The sequence below is a fragment of the Scyliorhinus torazame genome, chromosome 12 (genome assembly GCF_047496885.1).
Source record: "Scyliorhinus torazame isolate Kashiwa2021f chromosome 12, sScyTor2.1, whole genome shotgun sequence".
In the NCBI taxonomy this organism is placed as follows: Eukaryota; Metazoa; Chordata; class Chondrichthyes; order Carcharhiniformes; family Scyliorhinidae; genus Scyliorhinus; species Scyliorhinus torazame.
The window spans coordinates 179475295-179502615 of NC_092718.1; the positions used below are offsets into that span (position 1 = coordinate 179475295).

A 27321-nucleotide genomic window follows, 5' to 3' on the forward strand; every position below is an offset into this window, starting at 1 on the left:
GCAATTTAGCATGGCCAATCCACCGAGCTTGCACATCTTTTGCGTTGTGCGGGCTGTTGTGTTACGTGCGTGGTCGATAACACGTGTTACTCAATCCTTGGTTGATGGTGAGGTCCTCTGAATCTTGTTGAAGAATACTCAAACTCATCCAGTAACAACAAAGATTTATTGAGTAACTATAACAATGAATGCCTGTTACCCTGTTGACAGTGCACCCACGAGAGAGAGGCCGAGAGACCCAGTGTGGCTGCTTTTTATACCCCTGTTGGTCCAGCCCTCCAGTGATCATGTGGTGCTGCTATTTACCCATTAACCCCTTGTGTGCATGCACCTACAGAGATCACTACATCTCCCCCTTTTAAATGTGTTACAGATTTTCTGTGTGGTGTAACAAAAATTGAACAAACATAATGAATTAAGTCAACTGGGAACCGATAAAACAAGTAATGCTGTGTACAGAATGTGATGGTAATAATAACTGTACAAAGCCAATCAACGTTTAAAAATTCCAATCCTAACGAAAAACTTTGAGTGCAGATTGTATGAGTTTGATCAGGTGGGTTGATCTCGTCACCTGTTATTGAGGTGGCAGTTGATGTCGTCATGTCGTCGTGACCACCATCAATGTTGATGTGTGTACGTGAGGACATCACAAGGCATTGGAATGGTCGAATCACTTTGTTGTCTGATTTATACATTTTTTTTATGCTTGTGGTAGCGATTCTGTGTTGCATCTTTCTTGAAAGCTGGTTTGTTTGTTTGTTGTGGAGCAAATGCGAATTCGCGAGATTTGTTGCCATGCCAAGGCATGTTTGTACTCTTGTTGCGCTCAATGTGTGTTCCGTGTGGATAATTTGAGTAATTGTCACAGTTATTGGTGTCAGTTACATTGAGCGTTTCTTTTTGAGAACTGTGAGAACGATCTGATGTCGTATTGATGTTGGTGACATCAGTCATTTGTGGTGGATTTGATTGTTGTTCTTTGCTGCCTCGGTGCTCCTCTGATGGAGACATTTCCGGTACATTTGAATCATCTGTGATCTCTTTATGCTCCTCTTCAGGAGTTAAAATCTTCAAGATTTCAATTGACGTGGTCTCACTGGACCCAAGAGTAGTCCTACTCTGTGCTTCTGTCAGTCTCGCTGTGATCCTGCACACTCTGTATGTCGAGTGTGATCACTTTGTCACTGTTTTCACATACAGTGGGTAGACATTCAGTGTCTTCTTGCCGATTAAATGAGCTGGGTAGACTTTCATAGTCTTCTTCTGGTGGCTCAAATAAGGTGGATAGACCTTCATAGTCTTCCTCGTTCACGGCTGTCGCTCCAGAGTCGTTGCTTGCGGCCATTCTGGAGCTGTCAATGAGCTCGCTATGGAGGCCGGTATCACTCCCTCAGTGGAGTCACTCTGTGCTCGCTGCGTGGCGTCGCCTTCTGCTAGGATATGTAACATGTGGTTGTCATCCATTTTGTCGATGAGCTGTCATGTCATCATGGTACTGGATTCTCCCACCATGGGACTTGTATGGAACTTGGCACCCATGTTGCTGCTGCAATGACCATCAGATCCAGAGAACTGATCCATGGTTGAGTGGCATTCGTCAATGAGCAAATCATCACTTCTTGTCAAGGATGTGTCATGGTGCTCTATTTGTCCAATGAGGAACTCATCTCCTGAGTAATCATCGTCAATGAACAAATCTTTTGCTATGGATTTGTCATTGTGCTCTTCTCTTTGGGTGTTGCAAACTGTATGTTTCAGGGTGCTGCGGAGGTAATCTTTAACTGTGGGTGGAGGCTCGGTCTTCATTTTGTTGTTCGAGGAAAAAAATCTGCGGTTTGTAGCTTTAAATTTCTTATTTGCAATTTTCGGGCATTTCCCTTTTAAGTGGGGGTGGTCCGGGTCCTCTGGCGTCATCACGCTCGTGACGTAACATGAAGGAATCGACTGCGCATGCGCAGTCCGAGTTTCCTGTACTGTGCGCTCTTTTCGCAACTGCGCATGCGCGGCTTCTCGCGCATGTGCGCAAGTGCATTTTGCCGTTTTTTCTCTGTTTGAGAAGTGTGCATGTGTGTACTGGCCGGAACGCTCTCGGTCAAGATGGCTGCCAAGCAAAAAGTGCTGCTGCATCGAGTGAGATCCTGCCTCTGCCTCGTGGTAAGTTTTGGCGCCGTTTTTTCTTTGGATAAATTGATGGTACTGATTTTCTTTTCTGTTCATGCACTATGCACTGTTTAATCACGATTTCTAGAGTTAGATACTGTTGCTGTGAACGTTTTTTTGTTAAATTTTTATCAGATAGTCCATAAATTAATTGATCTATTATCATGGCATCTCTGAAATCAGCATAATTACAGCCTTGTGCTAGTACCTGGAGGTCTGCAATAAAATCAGTGATAGACTCTCCGAATCTCTGGCACCTATTACGAAATTTAAGTCTTTCCAGCGTCTCACCAGACTGATTTTTACAGTGTTGTTCAAATTTTGCGATAATTACTTTAAATTTAGTTTTGTTTTCACCTTCCAAGAAATTGAATGAATTATATATCTCCATGGCCTGTTTCCCCGCCGCCAATAAGAGGTAGGCTATTTATTTTAGAATCTGGCGCAGCGGTTATGTCCTTAATTTCCAGAAATGGAAAGTGAGTCCAGCTTACTGGTTTTCTTTTGCCCGAGAGGTCCGACTGCTGCAATGCCTTCAGTGGTCGAATATCTATCCGTTTTTTTTCTTTTTCTTGTCTGTCGAACCTAATCTAGCTAGTTTCTGTTTTTGTTGTTAAGGCCAACACTCCTTGGTACCATGTTGTGTTACCTGCGTGGTCGATAACATGTGTTACTCAATCCTTGGTTGATGGTGAGGTCCTCTGAATCTTGTTGAAGAAGACCCAAACTCATCCAGTAACAACAAAGATTTATTGAATAACTATAACTATTAATGCATGAGTTCTTGACCTTAACTTGGAAACTAGGAATTGGTTAACAAGATTTAACAATAATAACTAAACGTAACTCCACTAACTATCTCTGTGATTCTGATGTTACCCTGTTGACAGTGCACCCATGAGAGAGAGACCGAGAGACCCCGTGTGGCTGCTTTTTATACCCCTGTTGGTCCAGCCCTCCAGTGATCATGTGGTGCTGCTATTTACCCATTAACCCCTTGTGTGCATGCACCTACAAAGATTACTATAGGGGCAAAACCCACGCAAACACGGGAAAAATGTGCAAACTCCACACGGACAGTGACCCAGAGGCGGTATCGACCAGTGCTATCCCACTGCACCACCGTGCTGTCCTTGTTTAATTTTCCTTTGGTACAGTGACTTATTTTCTTGAGTGAGTCACTTTAATTTCAAATCGTACTATTTTATACGTTTTGTTTTAACTATAAAATGAAGAAGTTATCGAATTGCTATTACCAATCTGAATTTGGACAATTGCCAGAGCTGTTGTTGCTACTTATTCCTAACATAGAAAACGCTATGCAAGTAAATGGTAGTAATGGACAGGAAGGCACTTCATAGGAGGTGTGAGGGCTAATGGGCAACAAGCCAGAAAGGGGGAAGGGAGGAGGGTTGACCAAAACTGTGGTCAAAGATGTGGGTTTTGGGGAGGGGCAGTCCATAAAGCAGAAAAGGTAGAAAGGTAGAGGAGTTTAGAGAAATCATTCAAGTGTATAGGGATTAGACCACTGGATGCAAGAACACCAATAATGGGGCAAAGAAAGGGGTGGGGGGCAATGCACAAAAACTTGGATGTTGGAAACATGGAAAGTTCAGGAAATCCATGAAAGAATGTCATCAGAAGAATTGTGAAGCACAACTCTGAAAGGATAATGGGACATTTAAACATCCAAAGTTAAAGTCGATGTTCAGGTTCGGACATTCTTGTTGGGGCACAACTCTGGTCTTTGTTGTGACGTGATGCTGGAAGTACTGCGCCTGTGAAATTAGTGAAGAGAATGGACAAAGAAGGTGGTGAGCAGCTAACAGAGGAAAGGCTGAGGAAAGGATGAATATGTAGAAGGGGAGGGAAGCAAACACAAAGGGCACGATTTTAACTCATCAAAACCATTTAGCTTTTACAGAGTTAAAATCAGGCCCAACGGGGGAACAAAGACAAAGGGAGAGCAACGAGAGGGGCACTGATCACTGGCCACAAAAGCTAACATATTTTTGCTAGTAGCTCACTATGGAGGTGAGACACCCAGCAGAATTGAAGCAACTGTTGACTGTGGAAGTGCCTGAAACCCTACCAGGTAATAGAATACACACCTAATTATGGTACTGTGGTTGAGTTTATTGCTATCTTCAACATCCCAGAAGCCAATCTCAATTAATACAAAAACAGAACAGTCTATAATTACAGAAAGATGAAAAAGCAAGTGAAAAGGATGAGATGAGGAGGTATCCCCAAAACCTGTGCTTCTTAGAGGATGTAAATTTACATCCGTCACGACAATATGCTCAAGCCTCTCATTTCCCTTCATTAAAAAACAGGACCATCACAAGAAATTCATGTCAGAGCAGAAGCACAGAAACATAATAGTTACTAAAGATTTATCGAAATGGATTGAGGGGAAGAAAAAGCAAGCATTTTAATTTATTTAGAATGCATCAATGGTGAATATGGAAAAAAAAAATTTAATTGGGCATTATGCTGACTTGCAAAAGATTATGTTTTGTTCCTTGAGTAACTTATTGGAAGTAATAAACGGCAAAGAATGTGTAAAATCTTTCCATTTTTGCCTGCATCAATGCTTAGCAAGTCAAACTCGGTGTGCATCCAGATCTGCAACTCAATATTTCTCCAGAATCATGCAACAAGGGCTCCATTCTACATTGCTGCTCGTCTTACCCTGCCTTGATATGAACACCGACAGTCAAGTGTGGAGAGCCTGAGTTACTGAAGCGAAATTCAAAAACACACTTCACCACATGGGCTGCAACTTATTGTCTACCAGAAAGAGCAGCAGCAGCTTAAATAGTCGAGAACTGCGTTGGGATCCGTGAAGCAGTGCAAAGTTAAAACAACGAGAGCCTGCAGTGTAAAAAAAACAAAATGACCACTTCTACTTCCAGTTAACTCCCGGGCAGGTGCCTGTCAGCACAAATTACGCATGACACAGAATCCATTGTCTTAAAAGAATTGAGAAAGGATAAAAAGCCACAAGCCTGCTCAAGCAGTGACTTTTGTCTTTCTATCTGCCGGCCCGCAGCCTGTCTGCCGCAAAGGGCTGGTTCGTGGGGAGGGACTTGCCTTACCTTGGGACATAGTGAAAAGGAAAACGTATTGACTCACCTTCTCTGCGTACTTGAACTTGACATAGAACCAGCTCGACTTAATCATGATCTCGCCTCCTGTTCCTCACAGCGGAACACAAAAACTAAAAAGTATTTCTGAAACTGAACCGTTCACGAATGAAAAAAAAAAAGCTTTTGTGCGGCAACAGGATTCCTGTATGAGGGATGCTTTTCCAAGAAGGTTTTCTCTTTGCATCCCCCCCACCCCCCTCCTCAATCTCAGAACACTCGGAGCTTGCTACTGAGCCCTGCTTCCTCAAAGCCTGGCTCTTGCGTGGCTCTGACAGATTGGCTGCATGCCAAGAGAATTTCTCAAATGGACTTCAGCTGTATTCATCACAAATGGCACATGTCAGTAAGCCAAGAGGCTTCAGACCTGGCCCAGTCCCAGGAGGCCAATCCCTCTGTGGCATGGATAATGAAATCCAACGCTTCCCCCCCTCCAGACACGGATTAACACCTGGCTAAACATTATTCTGACAGGAAACTGCAGTCCATCCGAGTTCACATGCAGGACTGCGCCCTGGTGCCACATCAAAATAACAGAACACAGATTCCAAAAAAAATAAATAATTACCAGGAGCTTGACTGAGCCAGCCCTTTCAAATCCAGTTTCAGAAGAATTGTGTTTGTCATTCAGCTTGTTCAGCCAGCAGTTACAACAGATGACAATATAACACTGTAGGACTCACTTGCTTTCCCCGATCTACGTCTTACTCTGCTGCTTCATACTTTCATAGTACAGTGGTTCAGTACATCAATTATATTAGAACAGCATTTGCAGCAAAACATACATGTAGGATTAACCCCATCATTCCCAAGTCTTTCAGAAATGGTTTGTTTGGTTTTGGTGTCATTAATACAGTGAGGGTCTTAAAAATAATAATTATGGGGTTTGTTGGATACCATTTGTTCCGAGCTTTCGATTGACTATTATTTGGGAATAATGGAGCGCAATGAGCTCGGACACTATCCTTTCTTAGACGAAACTGGACTGGAATTAGCCCCAAGACTTTTATCAGCACAATATATATCTAAATTAAACAGCAGCTAATTGTTGATTCTGATACACTGTGCATTATGACAACGATCAACATTTATCACATAATCGGGCTTGCAAACCCCCAATCTTCTTTCCTAGTTTGAACAAATATAAACTTTATGGCTTCAAGGCAATTCTAAAAGAAGGATTAAAGTGTGCAGTCATTTAGGATGATCGCCCCTTGATTCTTCAAGCATTGTTAAGCTCATTTAAAGTCATTCCAGAAAGCAGTGTGAAGTGTCTGCAGTTCATCACCAAACTGCACAACTGGATTTATTTTTGATCCACAGTTAACAATCATATTGCCTTCTGTGAGCAGGGGAGCAGTTCAATAGGCCGGCTGTGATACAGTTTCGAATTTTCTGCTTGTTCAAGCAGGCCATTGAAATTGAACTGCAGAGGCCTTAACCTAGTTACCAGACATTTGTTATCCTTTCTAATACAATACAAGATCTCCCTTGTTCTTGCCAAGTTATACTATTATATAGGTACAAGCGGCTATTACTGCTGTCCGGATGGAGCGGTGTCTTTTCAGGACACAAAATCTAATTGTTAAATAAATGTAGCCACCTCAGATAATGCCTCAATTTTGAAATTCTCATCCTGGTTTTCAAATCCCTTCGTGGCTTAGTACCTTACAATCTCTTTAACTCCAGCCCCACGTTTGATTGAATATTCCACCATTTTTGACCATGCTATCAGCTGCCTTAAAACTCAAGAATTCCCCCCTTAAACTTAATAATAATAATCACTTATTGTCACAAGTAGGCTTCAATGAAGTTACTATGAAAAGCCCCTAGTCGCCACATTCCGGCGCCTTTTCGGGGAGGCTGGAACGGGAATCGAACCCGCGCTGCTGGTCTTGTTCTGCATTACAAGCCAGCTGTCTTAGCCCACTGTGCTAAATTGCCTTAGCCTACTATGCTCACCCCCTAGACTTCTCAGCGACTCAACTTTAGGCCCACTTCCCGTAACATCTCCTTATGTGGACTGGTGTCAGATTTTGTTTGATAATCACCCATGTAAAATACCTTGGGTCATCTTTTCTTTATTCTTTCATGGGGCGTGGGCATTGCTGGCAAGGAAAGCAGCGTTTGTTGCCCATCCCTATTGCCTTTGAACTGAGTGGTTTGCTAGGCCATGCAGGGGGTGGCTAAGAGTCAACCACGTTGCTGTGGGCCTGATTTCACATGTAGGCCAGACACCAGACCAGGTAAGGGCGGCAGATTTCCTTCCCTAAAAGACATTAGTGAACCAGATAGGTTTTTAAGACAATCAGCAATGATTCCATGGTCATCATTAGACTTTTTATCCAGATTTCTATTGAATTGGATTTTATTGTGCTAAAGTGGCCAGATAAATGCATCTCGTTGTACAAGGTTTAATGACAGAAATGTGCAAGGGGGGATTCAGAGTTTAATTGCTGCAGAAGTTCCAGATCAGAATCAGGATTCTTTGTCTGCTCCGATTGTTAAAATTTATCTTAAGCTACAGGCATGCCGAGACCTGCGCTCATCAGGGGTTTCTTGCTGATGGGGGACATTTCTGCTTATAAACATAGAAAATAGGAGCAGGAGGGGCGATTCGGCCCTTCAAGCTTGCTCCACCATTCATTCTGATCATGGCTGATTATCCAACTCAATAGCTTAATCCCACTTTCCCATCCATATCCTTTAATCCCCTTCATCCTAAATGCCATATCTTCCAAATATCTTGCGTAGTTTCCAAATAACTGTCTTTTTAAAATAAATACCGTCGGAAGATTTTCCCACGGGAATTAATGACCTGCACGAAATTTGCTGAGAATAAATGTAGCTATTACTGACTGTGTCAGAGACGTGGGACACACCATGTGTTGGAAATGCATGCAGAGGTATCATTTTTATTCTAATAGCTGCAGCTCCTGTAGCCACCTGGGTTGGCCACTTCCCGACTTAAAATGGAGAACCGCAAAGACTGAAGGGAAATTCAGCCAACACAGGCAAAGACTAGCAAATACAGAAATCAGGTGTATTGAAACTTGCAAAAACCAGACAGCACTGAAACCAGCAGCCTTCTGCATAGTAATGAGCGATTCCAAGGCTCAATTGCAACACTCAAGGTGAATAAAGCCAGCAAGACTCCTCGGCGTCAGCAGGAGCCAAGACAAAGGAAGGCCAATGGACATTTAGGGACCGCCCAGCGATCAGGGAACAACTCCAGTCTTGGAGAAATCGATCCAAATGATCGGAACGCAGTCTAATCATTTGGAACCAGGTACGGGGTCCGCCCCGAAGGGTGGGAAGCCCCTGGGGACTATAAAGTAAAGCCCCCAAGTTCAAATCGTCCTTCTTGGCAGGGTCACTCAGCAACTTGAATCAACCCATGAGAGTGAACTGTCCAGCGGCCACGCCAACCAAGTAAGTCTCAAGTCAACTCTCGCTACGAGATAGGCGCTCCTAGCTACCAGTCCATACCAGCTTTTGAATCCTGCAGACTCAGGACCTGAACAAAAGGCCATTTGTTCCCCTGACCTGGTGGGCCAATTCCGAAGCTAATTACAGGCCTTTTAGTGATAGGAATAGTCTAGAAAGTAGAGTTTATGCATGAGTAGTGATTTACTGTGTATAATAAATGTATTTTGATTTGAATCTTACTAATTGGTGTGTTGAGTTATTGATCAGTCCTTGAACTTGAACCTCGTGGCGGTATCATAAAGATACCTGGCGACTCTAGAGCAAAGGTTAAACAAACAGAGCAAATTGCGAATTAAGAGTCAACCAAACGTTAGCAACACTCCCATGTGATGTTGGTTACAGTCAGTCAGAGGATACACTGTCTTGTGTTATGTAACATACAGTATGCTGCAAAGGCCACTGCTATTTGATGATCGGACAACTTTCCCGATACTTGACCTGAAAGGTTGTCTTCATTATTTAACGTCCCTAGACCAAAACTGCTGATTGTAAGTTGTCAATCACAATTTAAGTCCTCTACATGAACTAAATATTGCAAACAAGTTTTTTTCACCACGGTGTTGAACAAAGCCCCTCCTTATTGAAGGAAACCCTGTTAGTTGCCTGCCTGGCTGCGACCTGGGATCAGGATTCAAGCCCTGTGAATTGTTTCACTGCCGTAGTAACAGCGAAATAGCAACTGCACTTGAAATAATTTAAAATGTAGAATCCCTACAGTGCAGAAGGAGGCCATTCAGCCCATCAAGTCTGCACCACTCTTTGAAAGCCGATCCAACCTTGGCCCCTTCCCCTGACATATTCCAGCGACCCCACCCTAAGGGACAATTTAGCATGGCCAATCCACCTAACCTGCACATCTTTGGACTGTGGGAGGAAACTCACGCAGACACGGAGGGAACGTGCAAACTTCACAGTCACTCAAGGTCGGAATCGAACCTGCGTCCCTGGCGCTGTGAGGCAGCAGTGCCAACCACTGTGCCACCATGCTGCGGTTCATGGCCATGCGAGTTTATCGTACAGGGTTTCAGAGTTTGTCGTACACAAAGGGCAGGGAAAAGTAGGGGCATTCAAACGCAGGGTAGTGAGAGGCTTCAGGAAAGAGTGAAGGGGCGAGGGAAATTCTGCAGATGGCTGAGCAGGCTGAAAACCAAGACAGCGAACCAGAGGAACCAAGAGAGGTAGAATTTTCACAGGCCTTAGGGTGGGGCAGTGCCATTTAACGTGTCGATGCCAGGAGGACTTAATCAGAAATAAATAGATATGTTAGTTATGGCCAGCAAATTCAACAGATAGGCAGGGTGGAAAGTGTACAGCTAACAGGACGTGTACACTAAGAACAAGAATGATCAGGATGGATGAATGGATAGGTAGATGGTGTGCAAGCATGCAGAGTCCAGTTGGTACATTACTCTGTCTGATCTAGATGCATGACTTTCCCAGTAATATCAATAAATCTTCCTATGATACCAAACTATGTGGCTCAGTGACTAGAATAAGGGAGATTGATGACATGCAAATACATCCAACTCAATTAAACAAGTGGGATGAAGTGGTAAATGGGCTTTAATACGTTCATACAATGTAAAGTAATCGATATTGGAACAGGAATCACCGACCATATACAAATGGCATCTGTCAATTGAGGTGACAAAGGAAACGTATTACAGACTGTTCATTCAAAGTATCCAGAAAATGTGAAACTATTAGCAATAAGGCCACCGGGAGGCACTTCAACGGTACTGGATTCTGAGACAAATTAATTCTCATGTTGCAAGAACCATTATTGCGACCAAACTTTTTTGCTACACACAGAGTTATTGTCATGGGGAATTAAGTACGTTAATACAAAATAGTCAAACAAAATTTCACATTTTCACTCCTGATCTTCCTCTCGAAGCCACTGACTCTTTACTGGGGAACAATTCCACAGACTGTGGTCAATGTCTGTTACTCTGTCTGAAATGGACATTATTTATGTTGGATACCTTGAGGCTCAAGCAGAGGACTGAGTGAAGACAGTGGGCGCAGTCCATCGGCTGCGCGACACCCAAACGGGAGCGCAACGTGGCCGGTAGATCCCGGGTAAGGCCTTCCGTGGGCTTCCCGACCGCCTTGACGCCTCGCAGGATCTACCCAAGTCCCACGAGGCGTTGGGATCAGGAACCCGCCCACAATGGCCGGGACCAAACCACACTCGCGTATGTATGTCTTTAAGGCCTACTTACCCAGTATCTACAGGCCTTCTGGGATCTACAGGCATCACCAGGAGGCAGCCACTGGGCGCTGTTCAGTACTGGTCCACGCAAACATGGACGAGGTGGAACAGCACCTGCTTGGTCTCCCAGGCCATCGGAGGCCCCTGGGTGGTCAGGGATAGGGCAGCTTGGCTCCCTGGCCCTCCCCCTGGAACACAGGCACCTTGGTACTACCTGGATGGCACCTTGACACTGCCACTCTGACACTGTCAAGGTGCCTGGGTGGTACTGCCAAGTTGGCAGGAGCATTGCCAGGGTCGCAGTGCAAGGGTGCCCTGGTGACAGGGTGGCACTGCCAAGGGTCAGGGCCCGAGGGGGGGATCACTTCTCTTTGCAGGGGCAGGCCAGTCGATTTCGGCGGGAGTGGAGCTGGCTGGTTAGTCAATTTCAGCAGGAGCTGAGAATTTTTCTTTTTTTTTTTAAATTAGTTTTTTAGGCGGGAACAGGAAGTCGACCCGCGGACGTCTGGGAAGACCCTCACCAATAAATTCTGGTGGAGAGGAAACCCGAGACACTACACGTGTAGTGTCTCCCACCCGCCCTCCTCCTCTAACCTAATAATAAAACCCTTTGGTCTGAGGTAAGTACCATATTTTTATTATATTATTATTATTTTTTATAAAAATTTAATTTAGTTGTTAGCCAGATCTTGGTAGAAAGTTAGAGGAATGGCAGGGAAGGGAGTGCAATGTTCCTCCTGCAGGATGTTTGAGGTGAGGGATGCAGTTAGTGTCCCTGCTGATTTTACCTGCAGGAAGTGCTGCCATCTCCAGCTCCTCCAAGACCGAGTTAGGGAACTGGAGCTGGAGTTGGAAGAACTTCGGATCATTCGGGAGGCAGAAGGGGTCATAGATAGCAGCTTCAGGGAATTAGTTACACCAAAGATTGGAGATAGGTGGGTAACTGTAAGAGGGACTGGGAAAAAACAGTCAGTGCAGGGATCCCCTGCGGTTGTTCCCGTGAGAAACAAGTATACCGCTTTGGATACTTGTGGGGGGGACGACTTACCAGGGGTAAGCCATGGGGTACGGGCCTCTGGCACGGAGTCTGTCCCTGTTGCTCAGAAGGGAAGGGGGGAGAGGAGCAGAGCATTAGTAATTGGGGACTCTATAGTCAGGGGCACAGATAGGAGATTTTGTGGGAGCGTGAGAGACTCACGTTTGGTATGTTGCCTCCCAGGTGCAAGGGTACGTGATGTCTCGGATCGTGTTTTCCGGGTCCTTAGGGGGGAGGGGGAGCAGCCCCAAGTCGTGGTCCACATTGGCACCAACGACATAGGTAGGAAAGGGGACAAGGATGTCAGGCAGGCTTTCAGGGAGCTAGGATGGAAGCTCAGAACTAGAACAAACAGAGTTGTTATCTCTGGGTTGTTGCCCGTGCCACGTGATAGTGAGATGAGGAATAGGGAGAGAGAGCATTTAAACACGTGGCTACAGGGATGGTGCAGGCGGGAGGGTTTCAGATTTTTGGATAACTGGGGCTCTTTCTGGGGAAGGTGGGACCTCTACAGACAGGATGGTCTACATCTGAACCTGAGGGGCACAAATATCCTGGGGGGGAGATTTGTTAGTGCTCTTTGGGGGGGTTTAAACTAATGCAGCAGGGGCATGGGAACCTGGATTGTAGTTTTAGGGTAAGGGAGAATGAGAGTATAGAGGTCAGGAGCACAGATTTGACGTCGCAGGAGGGGGCCAGCGTTCAGGTAGGTGGTTTGAAGTGTGTCTACTTCAATGCCAGGAGTATACGAAACAAGGTAGGGGAACTGGCAGCGTGGGTTGGTACCTGGGACTTCGATGTTGTGGCCATTTCGGAGACATGGATAGAGCAGGGACAGGAATGGATGTTGCAGGTTCCGGGGTTTAGGTGTTTTAGTAAGCTCAGAGAAGGAGGCAAAAGAGGGGGAGGTGTGGCGCTGCTAGTCAAGAGCAGTATTACGGTGGCGGAGAGGATGCTAGATGGGGACTCTTCCGAGGTAGTATTGGCTGAAGTTAGAAACAGGAAAGGAGAGGTCACCCTGTTGGGAGTTTTTTATAGGCCTCCTAATAGTTCTAGGGATGTAGAGGAAAGGATGGCGAAGATGATTCTGGATATGAGCGAAAGTAACAGGGTAGTTATTATGGGAGACTTTAACTTTCCAAATATTGACTGGAAAATATATAGTTCGAGTACAATAGATGGGTCGTTTTTTGTACAGTGTGTGCAGGAGGGTTTCCTGAAACAATATGTTGACAGGCCAACAAGAGGCGAGGCCACGTTGGATTTGGTTTTGGGTAATGAACCAGGCCAGGTGTTGGATTTGGAGGTAGGAGAGCACTTTGGGGACAGTGACCACAATTCGGTGACGTTTACGTTAATGATGGAAAGGGATAAGTATACACCGCAGGGCAAGAGTTATAGCTGGGGGAAGGGCAATTATGATGCCATTAGACGTGACTTGGGGGGGATAAGGTGGAGAAGTAGGCTGCAAGTGTTGGGCACACTGGATAAGTGGGGCTTGTTCAAGGATCAGCTACTGCGTGTTCTTGATAAGTATGTACCGGTCAGACAGGGAGGAAGGCGTCGAGCGAGGGAACCGTGGTTTACCAAGGAAGTGGAATCTCTTGTTAAGAGGAAGAAGGAGGCCTATGTGAAGATGAAGTGTGAAGTTTCGGTTGGGGCGATGGATAGTTACAAGGTAGCGAGGAAGGATCTAAAGAGAGAGCTAAGACGAGCAAGGAGGGGACATGAGAAGTATTTGGCAGGAAGGATCAAGGAAAACCCAAAAGCTTTCTATAGGTATGTCAGGAATAAGCGAATGACTAGGGAAAGAGTAGGACCAGTCAAGGACAGGGATGGGAAATTGTGTGTGGAGTCTGAAGAGATAGGCGAGATACTAAATGAATATTTTTCGTCAGTATTCACTCAGGAAAAAGATAATGTTGTGGAGGAGAATGCTGAGCCCCAGGCTAATAGAATAGATGGCATTGAGGTACGTAGGGAAGAGGTGTTGGCAATTCTGGACAGGCTGAAAATAGATAAGTCCCCGGGACCTGATGGGATTTATCCTAGGATTCTATGGGAGGCCAGGGAAGAGATTGCTGGACCTTTGGCTTTGATTTTTATGTCATCATTGGCTACAGGAATAGTGCCAGAGGACTGGAGGACAGCAAATGTGGTCCCTTTGTTCAAAAAGGGGAGCAGAGACAACCCCGGCAACTATAGACCGGTGAGCCTCACGTCTGTAGTGGGTAAAGTCTTGGAGGGGATTATAAGGGACAAGATTTATAATCATCTAGATAGGAATAATATGATCAGGGATAGTCAGCATGGCTTTGTGAAGGGTAGGTCATGCCTCACAAACCTTATTGAGTTCTTTGAGAAGGTGACTGAACAGGTAGACGAGGGTAGAGCAGTTGATGTGGTGTATATGGATTTCAGCAAAGCGTTTGATAAGGTTCCCCACGGTAGGCTATTGCAAAAAATACGGAGGCTGGGGATTGAGGGTGATTTAGAGATGTGGATCAGAAATTGGCTAGCTGAAAGAAGACAGAGGGTGGTGGTTGATGGGAAATGTTCAGAATGGAGTACAGTCACAAGTGGAGTACCACAAGGATCTGTTCTGGGGCCGTTGCTGTTTGTCATTTTTATCAATGACCTAGAGGATGGCGCAGAAGGGTGGGTGAGTAAATTTGCAGACGATACTAAAGTCGGTGGTGTTGTCGATAGTGTGGAAGGATGTAGCAGGTTACAGAGGGATATAGATAAGCTGCAGAGCTGGGCTGAGAGGTGGCAAATGGAGTTTAATGTAGAGAAGTGTGAGGTGATTCACTTTGGAAGGAATAACAGGAATGCGGAATATTTGGCTAATGGTAAAGTTCTTGAAAGTGTGGATGAGCAGAGGGATCTAGGTGTCCATGTACATAGATCCCTGAAAGTTGCCACCCAGGTTGATAGGGTTGTGAAGAAGGCCTATGGAGTGTTGGCCTTTATTGGTAGAGGGATTGAGTTCCGGAGTCGGGAGGTCATGTTGCAGCTGTACAGAACTCTGGTACGGCCGCATTTGGAGTATTGCGTACAGTTCTGGTCACCGCATTATAGGAAGGACGTGGAGGCTTTGGAGCGGGTGCAGAGGAGATTTACCAGGATGTTGCCTGGTATGGAGGGAAAATCTTATGAGGAAAGGCTGACGGACTTGAGGTTGTTTTCGTTGGAGAGAAGAAGGTTAAGAGGAGACTTAATAGAGGCATACAAAATGATCAGGGGGTTGGATAGGGTGGACAGTGAGAGCCTTCTCCCGCGGATGGATATGGCTGGCACGAGGGGACATAACTTTAAACTGAGGGGTAATAGATATAGGACAGAGGTCAGAGGTAGGTTCTTTACGCAAAGAGTAGTGAGGCCGTGGAATGCCCTACCTGCTACAGTAGTGAACTCGCCAACATTGAGGGCATTTAAAAGTTTATTGGATAAACATATGGATGATAATGGCATAGTGTAGGTTAGATGGCTTTTGTTTCGGTGCAACATCGTGGGCCGAAGGGCCTGTACTGCGCTGTATTGTTCTATGTTCTATGTTCTATTTCAATGAAAGGAGGTTGGAGGGAGGGTATGGATGGTGGAGAGTTGCAGGGCAGGTAAGAAGGTGGCGCTGGGAGGGGTGATGGGTGGGAATCCTGGGGGGGGGTCTGAAGGGGGGCTCCCAGGTACCCCATAGCGGAGTACTCTCACTTGGGGTGTGCGGGGTAATGCCCATGTGTGTGGGAGGTGTGGGGGACCTGTTAAATCGCGCCCAATATAACTGGACCTGTGTCTGACCTCACCTAACCACTGCAAAGCTGAATCTCCAGCACCTAACCAGTACATTGGAGCAATCTTTCCTGGAACAATTCAGGGGTGGCGGGCTTACTTGTAAACCATAGGAGAAAGACACCCATTCCATCCGAACAACTGTCTCTTACACGGAATATACTAAATAGCTCGAATATCATAGATTTCATAGAATTTACAGTGCAGAAGGAGGCCATTCGGCCCATCGAGTCTGCACCGGCTCTTGGAAAGAGCACCCTATCCGAGGTCCACACCTCTACCCTATCCCCATAACCCAGTAACCCCATCCAACACTACTGGCAATTTTGGACACTAAGGGCAATTTATCATGGCCAATCCACCTAACCTGCACATCTTTGGACTGTGGGAGGAAACCGGAGCACCCGGAGGAAACCCACGCACACACGGGGAGGATGTGCAGACTCCGCACAGACAGTGACCCAAGCCGGAATCGAACCTGGGACCCTGGAGCTGTGAAGCAATTGTGCTATCCACAAGGCTACCGTGCTGATCCTGCCGATATGAAATTTTTGATCTACTTTGGAAGAAGCTGTTCAACTGATAAAGTTGACTTCCGGTGACGGCGGGTAGGAGGCAGCCGCACATGAGGGCTCCCATTCGGGAACAGCATTTTCGGGGTTTAACGCAAGGTCCCAGGGGCAACATAGGCGGCAAAAGCAGGGAGAAGGCACAGTGAAGGGAAATGTCGAAAACAAGTTAAAAAACGGCCGTGAAAAAAGCAGCTGAAAGTCCGTTGGGGAGTGGAAAGGTCACCGCGGGGACGGCAAGAAAAGTGGAGGCTGGGGCACCTGGGGAGGCTGCATTGCCCACGGCTGAAGAGATGACCATGGTGATGGCGGTGGAACTCTAAAGGCAGTTCACAAAGCACATGGAGGCGATGAGGAAGGAGATGGGGGCGGTATTGAAAGTACTGGTGGAGGAGGCGATTGCCCGATGAGGGCGGCGGTATTGAGCGCAGTGGCAGAGGTGCAGGAGCAAGGTGAGGCATTGAAGGACGTGGAAGAGACATTATTGCAGCACAGTGATCAAATTACCTCCATGGGGAAGGAGATGCGGAAGGTGATAGAGATCAACAAGGATCTGCGAGCCAAAATGAACGATTTGGAAAACAGATCCAGGCGACAGAATCTGAGGTTTGTTGGTCTTCCCGAAGGAGTGGAAGGCCCGAGGCCGACTGAGTATTTTGCCACGATGTTGATGAAGCTAATGGTGGAGGGGGATGATCCCTCCCGATATGAACTGGATCGGGCTCATCGGTCGTGGAGGCCTGTACCAAAGGAGAGTGAGCCGCCAAGAGTAGTAACTTTGTGTTTTCGTAGGTACAGTGTGAAGGAGAATGTCCTATGCTGGGCAAAGCAGAAGCTTGTGGTGCAGTGGGCTGGAGCTGGTATACGTGTATACCAGGACTATACGGTGGAGCTGGCGAGGAGGCGGGCTGCCTTCAACTGGGTGAAGAAGGCACTGTACATCAGTAAGTTGCAGTGTGGCATAGTAGACCCAGCTAAGTTGAGGGTGACCTACAAATCCAACGACTTTTATTTCGGGACGGCGGAAGCAGCGGAGGGGCTTGCGAAGGCAGAAGGACTGTGGCTGAATTGAGAAGTGGTCATGCACCGATGTAGCTTCATGTAACTATATTTTTTTCACTGCAGCTGGTGTCTGTGCTAAATGAGCTAACATTGTGTATGCTTGGACAAGGGAAGAGATGGGACTTCCACTTGCAATGATGGTTCTTTGGGGCTTGGGTGTGTATGCGGGATTTGTGTGTTAAAGGGGATTTCTTGGTTTTCCTGGGACTGGGCAAGGGGGAAAGAAACCCGGGCGGGGGCCTCCACGCTGGCCGGTTTAAGCCAGCCAGTGAATGGGAGTGGGGTGGGGGGAGGGGCTGCGGCCATCGGAGCCCGGCAGAGCAGGTTCCGATGAGTCCAGCCGGGGTGAAAAGTTGGGGGGGGAAGGAAAAGAGGTTGGGGGGGAGGAGTTTTGTAAGAGGAAGTGGAGGAGAGGAGTCGGGAGGGGGAGGGGGTGGGGGTGGGTGGGTCTGCAATGCGTGGGTGTCATTTACGGTACTCTTTCGGGGATTAGATGGCATTGAATGTTAGGGGAAGGGGGGGGGGCTCTATAGGTCAACGGTGACCATAGGCGATTCCTTTTTCTTTTTTTTCTCTCCTTTATTTGTCCCACCGTGGGGGGGTTTGTTTTATTTGATGCTTCTATTGTCAGGTGGGTCGTTGTTTGGGGTGGTGGGAGGATGGGATCGTTGTTGTTGATAAAGAAATTGACTTTGTATTTGTTACCGTTTACTGCTTGTTGGTGGGATGTAAATTTTGAAGAAAATGTGAAAATGGAGAATAAAAATATTTTACAAAAAAACTGATGATGTTCTATATTCACTGTATCTGGTGTGGTACAGGGAATCAAATGTGGCGGACGTTGATTGCCTGCGTACATTCCATTGTCAGGCTGAAAAAGCTCGCTGTGTGATGTGGCTCTAATCATGTCAGACATATGCATGTAGTCAAGAGACAATTTAACAGAGGGCAGCATGGTGGTGCAGTGGTTAGCACTACAGCTTCACGGCGCTGAGGTCCCAGGTTCGATCCCAGCCCTGGGTCACTGTCCGTGTAGAGTTTGCACATTCTCCCCGTGTTTGTGTGGATTTCGCCCCCACAACCCAAAGATGTGCAGGGTAGGTGGATTGGCCACACTAAATTGCCCCTTAATTGGAAAAAAGGAATTGGGTACTCTAAATTTATTTTTAAAAAGAGACAATTTAACACAATGCCCAGCGACATTAAAAAAAGTTAGAACATTGCCAGCAGTTCATGGAGAACTGACGTCAGGTGCCCAAGCCAAACATCAGGAAGTTTATCACAGGCTCTTCTTTTGTTTTGTTCCTCAAAAGCCACAGCACCATACATGGAACAGAACAGATCACTTTTCTTTCGTGCACTGTATCAGCATCAAGTGTTGCTAGGTCAGGTACAATTCCTCCATTATTCATAAAGTACTTCATCAGCTGAGAAGCACTTTGGGATGATTAAGTGTGAACAGTGCTTCTAGCACCAATATTTTTCTTCCCTTTCTCGGTGTAGTATCGGGTATTAGGACTGGAGAACAGTGCCGCCCACAGCATGACGTAGAGAGTCACATGATAGTGGACTGCGTACAATAGTAGTCTAGCAGAAGCCAGCATGGAGATAGTTCCTCGTCACTGCAATGCCTTGGAGACATATTGTTAAGACTGTACGAGAAACCCAAGTTACAATTTATGAGACTGAGGGAAGACTATTAAACCACAGGAATGACGACATTGACCAATATGTATCTTTTGTAAAACAAACTTTATCTTAAACACAGAATTAATAATTCTGATTAGTAAGTTTGCGGACGATACAAAGGTTGGTGGAATTGCGGATAGCAATGAGGACTGTCAGAGGATACAGCAGGATTTAGATCGTTTGGAGACTTGGGCGGCGAGATGGCAGATTGAGTTTAATCCGGACAAATGTGAGGTAATGCATTTTGGAAGGTCTAATACAGGTTGGGAATATACAGTGAATGGTAGAACCCTCAAGAGCATTGACAGTCAGAGAGATCTAGGAGTACAGGTCCACAGGTCACTGAAAGGGGCAACACAGGTGGAGAATCCAGTAAAGAAGGCATGCGGCATGCTTGCCTTCATTGGCCGGGGCATTGAGTATAAAAATTGGCAAGTCATGTTGCAGCTGTATTGAACCTTAGTTAGGCCACACTTGGAGTATAGTGTTCAATTCTGGTCGCCACACTACCAGAAGGATGTGGAGGCTTTCGAGAGGGTGCAGAAGGGATTTAGCAGGATGCTGCCTGGTATGGAGGGCATTAGCTATGAGGAGCGGGTGAATAAACTAGGTTTGTTCTCACTGGAACGAAGGAGGTTGAGGGGCGACCTGATAGAGGTCTACAAAATTATGAGGGGCATAGACAGAGTGGATAGTCAGAGACTTTTTCCCAGGGTAGAGGGGTTAATTACTAGGGGGCATAGGTTTCATGTGCGAGAGGCAAGGTTTAGAGGAGATGTACGAGGCAAGATTTTTTACACAGAGGGTAGTGGGTGCCTGGAACTCGCTGCCAGAGGAGGTGGTGGAAGCAGGGACGATAGTGACGTTTAAGGGGCATCTTGACAAATACATGAATAGGATGGGAATGGAGGGATACGGACCCCGGAAGTGTAGAAGATTTTAGTTTAGATGGGCAGCATGGTAGGCGCAGGCTTGGAGGGCCGAAGGGCCTGTTCCTGTGCTGTGCTTTTCTTTGTTCTTTGTAATAACAATAGCTTTACAATTAACAATTCAAACAGTTATTAAATAAAAGGGGAAAAAACTGTTAACTCATTATCGACACCTGCCACTGTATATTCCAATTAAGCAACCCAATGCAATTCAAATGCCACTTATAAATAAAGTTAACACAACAGGGTCACTTGCTTCTCTGTGCAGATCCTTGGAGAGAGACCCTTTCAGAAACAACCTACAAATCCTTCTGCCTTGTCAGACACTTCTGTTAACTTAAAATGGTATATAACAGGCCACCAAATGGCAGACAGACCTGGCTCCTCCCATTAATAACATCATCTGTATCCAAAGCATAGGGCATTCTCCAGCCTCTTCCCACAAAAATGTCCCATGACCTGCTCAGCTAGGACTAAATACAATGCCTCATGAATTATCTACACCCTCGGCGTCCTCCAAAATCAAAACAATGTTCCATTAGCCATCTTTCTGTAAACAAGCAAATGGTTAAAATTAATGATTACCTCACCTTTATGGCCCCTCAATCTCAGCTTTAGCAGACATGCTGCCTGTATGTATTTTAACCCATAATTTTTATAACGTCACTATAACCAAATATAAAATATAATTTATAAAAATGTCCTACATTCATCACAGTATTGTTACAAATTGTTCATAACACAATGTTCAACTGCACAAGCATAACATGCAATGGGCCCAGTATTAATGGGGAACTAGTGAGGGTGTGGAGGAGGCAAACGTCAACCGATGAACCCAGCAAGGCCGGACAGATGTTGACACTGTCAATCTTAATGGCAAGACCTAATTAACATATTGTTGGGCCACCCCTCTTCCAGCAGGCAACCAAATGGACAACCTGGTCAGTGGACGGGGGGTAACAAGCCATAGCTGAGCACTGGGAGCTCTGACAGGTGATCAGGAAGGATGGATGGAGGCTTGCGATTGGAGATTCTGGAGATTGGAAGTGGGGGAAGCTGGATGCTTCCTTAAGGGGCCAAGAGGTTGGCAGGGGTGGTGGGGATTGGCGGGAAGCCCTCCCACATCTTCTGGACCTAGAGGAGTGCTAAAAGAGCCATGGGAATATTTAGGTGGGTGGATGGGGGAGGTGGGCGGGGACCCAACGCTTTCCCACCTTCATCCTGATTAATTCTGAGTAATTAATGCCCACTCAAGGTTCTAGTACCTTTGCTCGGATGTTAATTCAGCAGTGGACGGGGGCCCGCTCCTCAGGGAGAATGACAAGAAAAGCCTGGAGGTGGAGCTTGAGGGTTTCCAAGCCACGAGCTTGTTCAAAAGCACTCAGTCCCTGATCGAGGGGCGCGGTATCAGGAATGGGCTGGGATCAGCCTGCTAAGAGCCGCCCCCTACCTATGCTGCTGAACACCCACCTGCCCACCCCTCATAACCTCCACCCCGTGATCTCCCTCACAACATCACTTGCCTGTAGCCTGGGATCCAGCAACGAGACTGGGCCTGGTGTGAATGGTGTACCAGCAGCGGCCATTGCCTTCCTCGGGGTGCTGCCATTCAATACATCTGCCAGTCTCTGATTGGCCAGTAGTTCACAGAGGACGGGACATCCACCCACAGGGACCTTAATCTTGGGGGAAGGCCCACCAACAGATTGTCAAGTGCCTGAGTTGAGCAATCCGTCTGGGCCTTCCCTAAAAGAAGAGATGCAAGGCTTTTACCAGCTCTCCAACAGGTGGCCACAATCTCTGTTGAGTCCACAAGATATCAGATTAGCCGCGCATTATGCATCTCCCCCCGATTTTCACAAATTAAAATTAGGAGATGTGTAAAATGATTGGTTGATCCAATATTGTCCATTTTGTCGCGCTGCGCAAAATTACCCCCAGCGGTTGTGAGGGATTATTGGTCACCGAACCAGGCATACATTGCTTATTGTTTCAATCTTTGGGGAAAGAATTTCAATATCAAGTCAATTTACATTGTAACCATTTTTCAGCTTACTGTGGTGTTGGGTGTTCTGACACACAGATGAGCCAACACGGTTGTATATGGTACAACGCTATTTTATTTAAACTTACTATGTACAGTTTTGTCTTTGCACCCTGCACGTGGGGGTTCCCTGCTTGTGATGTTTTAACAGCTCTTTCTTGTTTCTTTGTCCCCAGACCTACTGACTACCAGGTGTCGTGCTCGTGCTTTTTATGTGGTTGGTGTTCTTGTCTGTGATTGGTTGTAGTGTTGTGTGCTCTGATTTGCCTGTTGGTGTGTCCATCATGATGTGTGTGTTTGAATATCATGACATCCCCCCTTTTTACAAAGATATGTGCCTACATGGTAATAAATATGATCGTGTCGTGAGTGCATCTAAGAGTGTGTGTGTGTCGTGTGCAGCATGTGCATATGACGGAACTATGTACATGGGGCGATGTCGGGTGTGTCACATGAACCAAGTTGTACCATAACATAACATAAATGCGAGCGAGAGAAGAAGGAAAAAAAAAAAACTTGAACAGTTGTCCAGTCAGACGACATCTGGAACGATAAACAACAACAGGTTATCATGTAAAATTGTGCAACTTGTTAAACATATGAACGGTATTATAAGTCCAGTCTAATGGGCTTGCGACGAGTTCGGGTTGATCGCCTCAAGGGTGGATCAAGAACCACCGGCTGCTGTGCAGGCATGGCCATGGGTGGCGATGGAAAGGGCGTGATGTGCGGCAGCTCCACAAAGTCATCCTCGGAAGCCTGTTGAGGATCTGGCGTGTGCGTACTGTGTGGCTGTGAGCGTGGAAGTCGGCGAAGGGCGCGCTGATTGCGGCGACGCATGGAACCATCCGGCATGCGAACCAGGAACGAGCGGGGAGCCACTTGTCGGAGGACTTCGGCCGGTGCTGACCAGCCACCATACGGTTGATGGACGCGTACTTTGTCTCCGGAGGACAGGGGGGGCAGGTCCGTCGCTCGTGTGTCGTACCGACTTTTCTGGCGATCACGCTGCAGTTGCATGTTCCGAAGAACCGCCTCATGGTCTGTTGTTGGTGCCAGGATGGAAGGTACCGTCGTCCTGAGGGAGCGACCCATTAGTAGCTGCGCTGGCGAGAGACCCGTGGATAGCGGGGCCGATCGATAGGCCAGCAAGGCAAGGTTAAAGTCCGATCCGGCAGCAGCCGCCTTGCACAGGAGCCGCTTGGCGATGTGGACACCCTTTTCAGCCTTCCCGTTCGATTGTGGATGCAGAGGGCTGGATGTCACATGAGTGAAACCATATGCTGCGGCAAAGGACGACCATTCACGGCTGGCGAAACAGGGTCCATTGTCTGACATGACAGTCCTTGGAATGCCATAGCGAACAAATGTTTCCTTGCAGGCCCCAATGACTGCGGACGACGTCAGATCATGGAGAGGCATGACTTCCGGGTAGTTTGAGAAGTAGTCTATAATAACGATGTAATCTCTGCCGAGCGCGTGAAATAGGTCAACACCCACCTTCGCCCAGGGGGACGTCACCATCTCGTGTGGTAGAAGTGTTTCCGGAGGTTGCGCCGGCTGAAACCTCTGACAGGTTGTGCAGTTGAGCACCATGTTGGCTATGTCTTCATTAATACCCGGCCAATATACCGCCTCCCGGGCCCTTCGTCTGCATTTTTCGACGCCCAAGTGGCCTTCGTGTAGTTGATGAAGAATCATCTGGCGCACGCTGTGCGGAATAACGATCCTGTGTGATTTCATAAGGACCCCGTCTATGTTGGTAAGATCATCTCGCACATTATAAAACTGGGGGCACTGCCCTTTGAGCCACCCTTCCGTCATGTGGCGCATCACTCGCTGCAGAAGGGGGTCAGTCGCCGTCTCTGCGCGTATGTGGGCCAGACTAGGATCATCAGCTGGCAGATTTGCTGCTGTCAGAGTTACGTGTGCCTCAATTTGACGCACGAACCCCTCCGCATCTGGTGGTGTGCTCACTGCTCGGGAAAGAGTGTCCGCCACGATGAGCTCCTTCCCCGGAGTGTAGATCAGTTCGAAATCGTACCTCCTGAGTTTAAGTAAGATGCGCTGGAGGCGAGGAGTCATGTCGTTCAGGTCTTTGTTAATGATGTTGACCAGGGGGCGGTGGTCAGTTTCGACCGTAAATCGTGGCAGGCCATACACATAGTCGTGGAACTTGTCCAGTCCAGTTAACAAGCCCAGGCATTCTTTTTCGATTTGCGCGTAGCGCTGTTCGGTAGGGGTCATGGCTCGTGAGGCATATGCAACCGGGGCCCATGACGACGTGCTGTCTTTTTGCAGGAGTACCGCTCCAATACCAGATTGGCTGGCGTCTGTTGAGATCTTTGTAGGGCGAGTCGTGTCAAAGAAGGCCAGCACTGGTGCCGTGACCAGTTTGTGCTTGAGCTCCTCCCATTCCCGCTGATGCGATTGGTGCCAGTTGAATTCTGTCGATTTTTTTACGAGATGGCGCATATTTGTTGTATGAGAAGCCAGGTTGGGAATGAACTTCCCAAGGAAGTTGACCATGCCCAGGAATCTTATGACAGCCTTCTTGTCAGCCGGCCGTGGCATGGCTGTGATGGCGCTAACCGTGTCTGCATCGGGACGGACCCCTGACCTTGAAATGTGGTCCCCGAGGAATTTCAGCTCCGTCTGGCCGAAGGCACACTTCGCACGGTTGAGACGCAGGCCATTTTGTCGTATGCGGGTGAAGACACGTTGTAGACGATGCATGTGTTCCTGCGGAGTGGTGGACCAAATGATGATATCGTCCACATATACACGTACCCCTTCGATGCCTTCCATCATCTGCTCCATAATGCGGTGGAAAACTTCAGATGCTGAAATGATGCCGAATGGCATCCGGTTGTAGCAGAATCTGCCAAAAGGGGTGTTGAATGTGCATAGTCTTCGGCTGGCCGGGTCCAGTTGGATCTGCCAGAATCCTTTGGACGCATCCAATTTGGTGAATATTTTGGCTCGCGCCATCTCGCTGGTGAGGTCCTCTCGTTTCGGGATGGGATAGTGTTCCCGCATGATGTTGTTATTCAGATCTTTAGGATCTATACATATACGGAGCTCGCCAGAGGGCTTCTTTACACAGACCATGGAGCTGACCCATGGCGTGGGCTCCGTGACCCTGGATAGGACCCCTTGGTCCTGAAGAATCTGCAGTTGTGCCTTGAGGCGGTCTTTGAGTGGCGCAGGAACCCTGCGAGGTGCGTGAACGACAGGGATGGCGTCCGGTCTGAGTCGAATCTTGTACGTGTATGGCAATGTCCCCATGCCTTCAAAAACCTCCTGGTTGTGAGCAAGGAGGGAATGGAGATTTGCGTGGAACTCAGCATCCGGGAAGTCGGATATCTCATCTGGAGAGAGAGACATAATGCGCTGTACCAGGTGAAGGACCTTACACGCCTGTGCGCCCAGTAACGAGTCCTTTGATGAGCCGACAACTTCGAAGGGGAGTGTGGCCGTGTACATCTTGTGGGTCACCTGTAGCTGGCAAGATCCTATGGACGGGATGACGTTCCCGTTATAGTCAACCAACTTGAGCCGGGATGGCGTGATGGGTGGTTTGACCTTCATGGCCTGGACTGCAGAATATGCAATCAGGTTGGCGGATGCGCCGGTGTCCAGACGGAAGGCGACGCGCGATCGGTTGACCGTCAGGGTTGCACACCACTCATCGGCTGGATTGATGGCATTGACCTTGTTGACATCGATGACGGAAACGCGGAAGGCATCCTGGTCATCTGCATCACTTAGCTGGAAGTCTTGATGCGTGGGCTGGACGGTCCTGACTTGTCTGCGAGATTGTCGAGGATGCGCCGGATCCATGGGTTGAGCCGAACGACAGTGGGCTGCGTAGTGGCCCATCTTGCCACATCTGAGGCACTGTCGGTTTTTTGCAGGACATTGCCCTTTTAAATGTAGAGCTCCACAATTGCCGCACGTCATGACGTCACGGCGTTCGTTGCGCCACTGCGCATGCGCAGTGCGATCTTGCGGTGGGCGCGCCTGCGCAGTGCGTCTCTCGTTGTGGCCGTTATTTTTGGCGCGCACCTGCGCGGGAGACCGCGAAAAGCGCGGGAAGCGGCCGCTGTCGTCCGGGCCGTGGGTCGGGAAGTGATCGACGGCCTGGATGCGTTCGACGTCGTGGGCGGCCTGGCTTGCCGATTCGACGGCTGGGGACCCCCTCCGTGCCAACTCGGACGCCTGAAATTGGGCAAAACGGCAGGTAACATTTTCGTGGAGGACACAGGCTTCCACAGCAGACGCTAAGGTGAGGCTTTTTATTTTAAGAAGCTGCTGGCGTAGGCCACTAGAGGCAACGCCAAAAACAATCTGGTCCCTGATCATGGACTCTGTGATGGTGCCGTAACCGCAGGACTGCGCTAGAATCCGGAGGTGCGTCAAGAAGGGTTGAAAAAGCTCCTCCTTACCTTGCAGGCGTTGCTGAAAGAGGTATCTTTCAAAACTTTCATTTACTTCAACTTGAAAGTGCTGGTACAGCTTGAGGATGACCGTGTCATATTTGGATTGGTTTTCGCCTTCTTCGAACACCAGTGAGTTGAAGACGTTGGTGGCGTGCTGACCTGCGTAGAAGAGGAGCATTGCAATCTTCGTGTCATCCGAGGCACTCTGTTTTTCGGTGGCACGGATGTACAGGTCAAATCGCTGCCTGTAGAGCTTCCAATTGGTGCCTAGGTTCCCCGCGACTTGCATCGGCTGCGGTCCGTCGGTGTGGTCCATGTCCAGAATGGCAGGTTAGTAGGCAGGTATCGATCCACTCCTGTACCATGTGGTGTTGGGTGTTCTGACACACAGATGAGCCAACACGGTTGTATATGGTACAACGCTATTTTATTTAAACTTACTATGTACAGTTTTGTCTTTGCACCCTGCACGTGGGGGTTCCCTGCTTGTGATGTTTTAACAGCTCTTTCTTGTTTCTTTGTCCCCAGACCTACTGACTACCAAGTGTCGTGCTCGTGCTTTTTATGTGGTTGGTGTTCTTGTCTGTGATTGGTTGTAGTGTTGTGTGCTCTGATTTGCCTGTTGGTGTGTCCATCATGATGTGTGTGTTTGAATATCATGACACTTACGACATTTCTCCTAAACCAAAACTTGAGAAGATTTTATGGAATTCACAGTGGAGGAGGCTATTCGGCGCATGGAGTC

The 27321-nt window shown here is 47.4% G+C and overlaps 1 protein-coding gene across 9 annotated transcripts in view; it reads right to left on the reverse strand.

Annotated features, from left to right (window-relative positions):
* The window catches only part of auts2a (activator of transcription and developmental regulator AUTS2 a), a 1550343-nt gene that overhangs the window by 1025155 nt on the left and 497867 nt on the right, over positions 1–27321 (reverse strand). The window contains exon 1 of one of the 9 annotated variants that reach the window (XM_072469462.1): positions 5302–5468. The exons of the other annotated variants lie outside the window; for them this stretch is intronic. Coding sequence (XP_072325563.1) covers positions 5302–5349 — 48 coding nt within the window. The 5' untranslated portion in view covers positions 5350–5468. Of the gene's footprint in view, positions 1–5301; positions 5469–27321 lie in introns of those variants that run through there. 9 annotated transcript variants of the gene reach the window in all.